Source organism: Nestor notabilis, unplaced genomic scaffold (assembly GCF_000696875.1).
Source record: "Nestor notabilis isolate BGI_N333 unplaced genomic scaffold, ASM69687v1 scaffold4368, whole genome shotgun sequence".
NCBI classification, from domain to species: domain Eukaryota; kingdom Metazoa; phylum Chordata; class Aves; order Psittaciformes; family Psittacidae; genus Nestor; species Nestor notabilis.
Genome location: NW_009938569.1, coordinates 18,068 through 18,586, shown reverse-complemented (window position 1 = coordinate 18,586; position 519 = coordinate 18,068). Strand labels below are relative to the sequence as shown.

The following is a 519-nucleotide window of genomic DNA, read 5'->3' as shown; positions in this document are numbered from 1 at the left end:
CTGGCACAGGTGAAGCTGTGGCTGCCACGTCCCTGGGAGTGTTCAAGGCCAGGTTAGACAGGGCTTGGAGCAACCTGGTCTAGTGGAAAGGTGTCCCTGCCCATGGCAGGGGATTGGAACTAGATGAGCTTTAAGGTCCCTTCCAACCCAAACCATTCCTGTGAATCTATGGTATACATGTATGTCAGATGGCGAGACACAAGGTATTGTCCTGCCCAGCATATTAGGGGCATCCTTTGGTTCTGCCTATATAGCAAATGATTGAGAAAAAGGATTTTGGGCAGAGCGGGCGGCAGGGGAAGGAGAAGGAAACCAGGTTTTCTCTGTCTCCCAATCCAGGTGCCAGACGCCGCGGTCACTGCCATCCTCAACCACTCACGTCTCCCTCACCTCCAGCTCCCCGTGCGCTGCCACAACGCCAGCTCAGGAGTGACGTCCTGGACCCCTTGTCCCCTGCACTGCCTCGCAGAGAGGACTGTGCCCTGCCGGCCGCCCAGGGGGGGGGGCCCGGCCGCCGGA

The 519-nt window shown here is 58.6% G+C and overlaps 1 protein-coding gene across 1 annotated transcript in view; it reads left to right on the top strand.

The window, feature by feature from the left end:
* The window catches only part of KIF3C (kinesin family member 3C), a gene marked incomplete at its 5' end in the record, with an annotated part of 9,017 nt that extends 8,584 nt beyond the window's left edge, over positions 1–433 (top strand). The window contains one exon of the mRNA XM_010019382.1: positions 340–433. Within this exon, the coding sequence (XP_010017684.1) occupies positions 340–433 (94 nt within the window). The remainder of the gene's footprint in view (positions 1–339) is intronic.
* Positions 434–519: the final 86 nt, after the last annotated feature.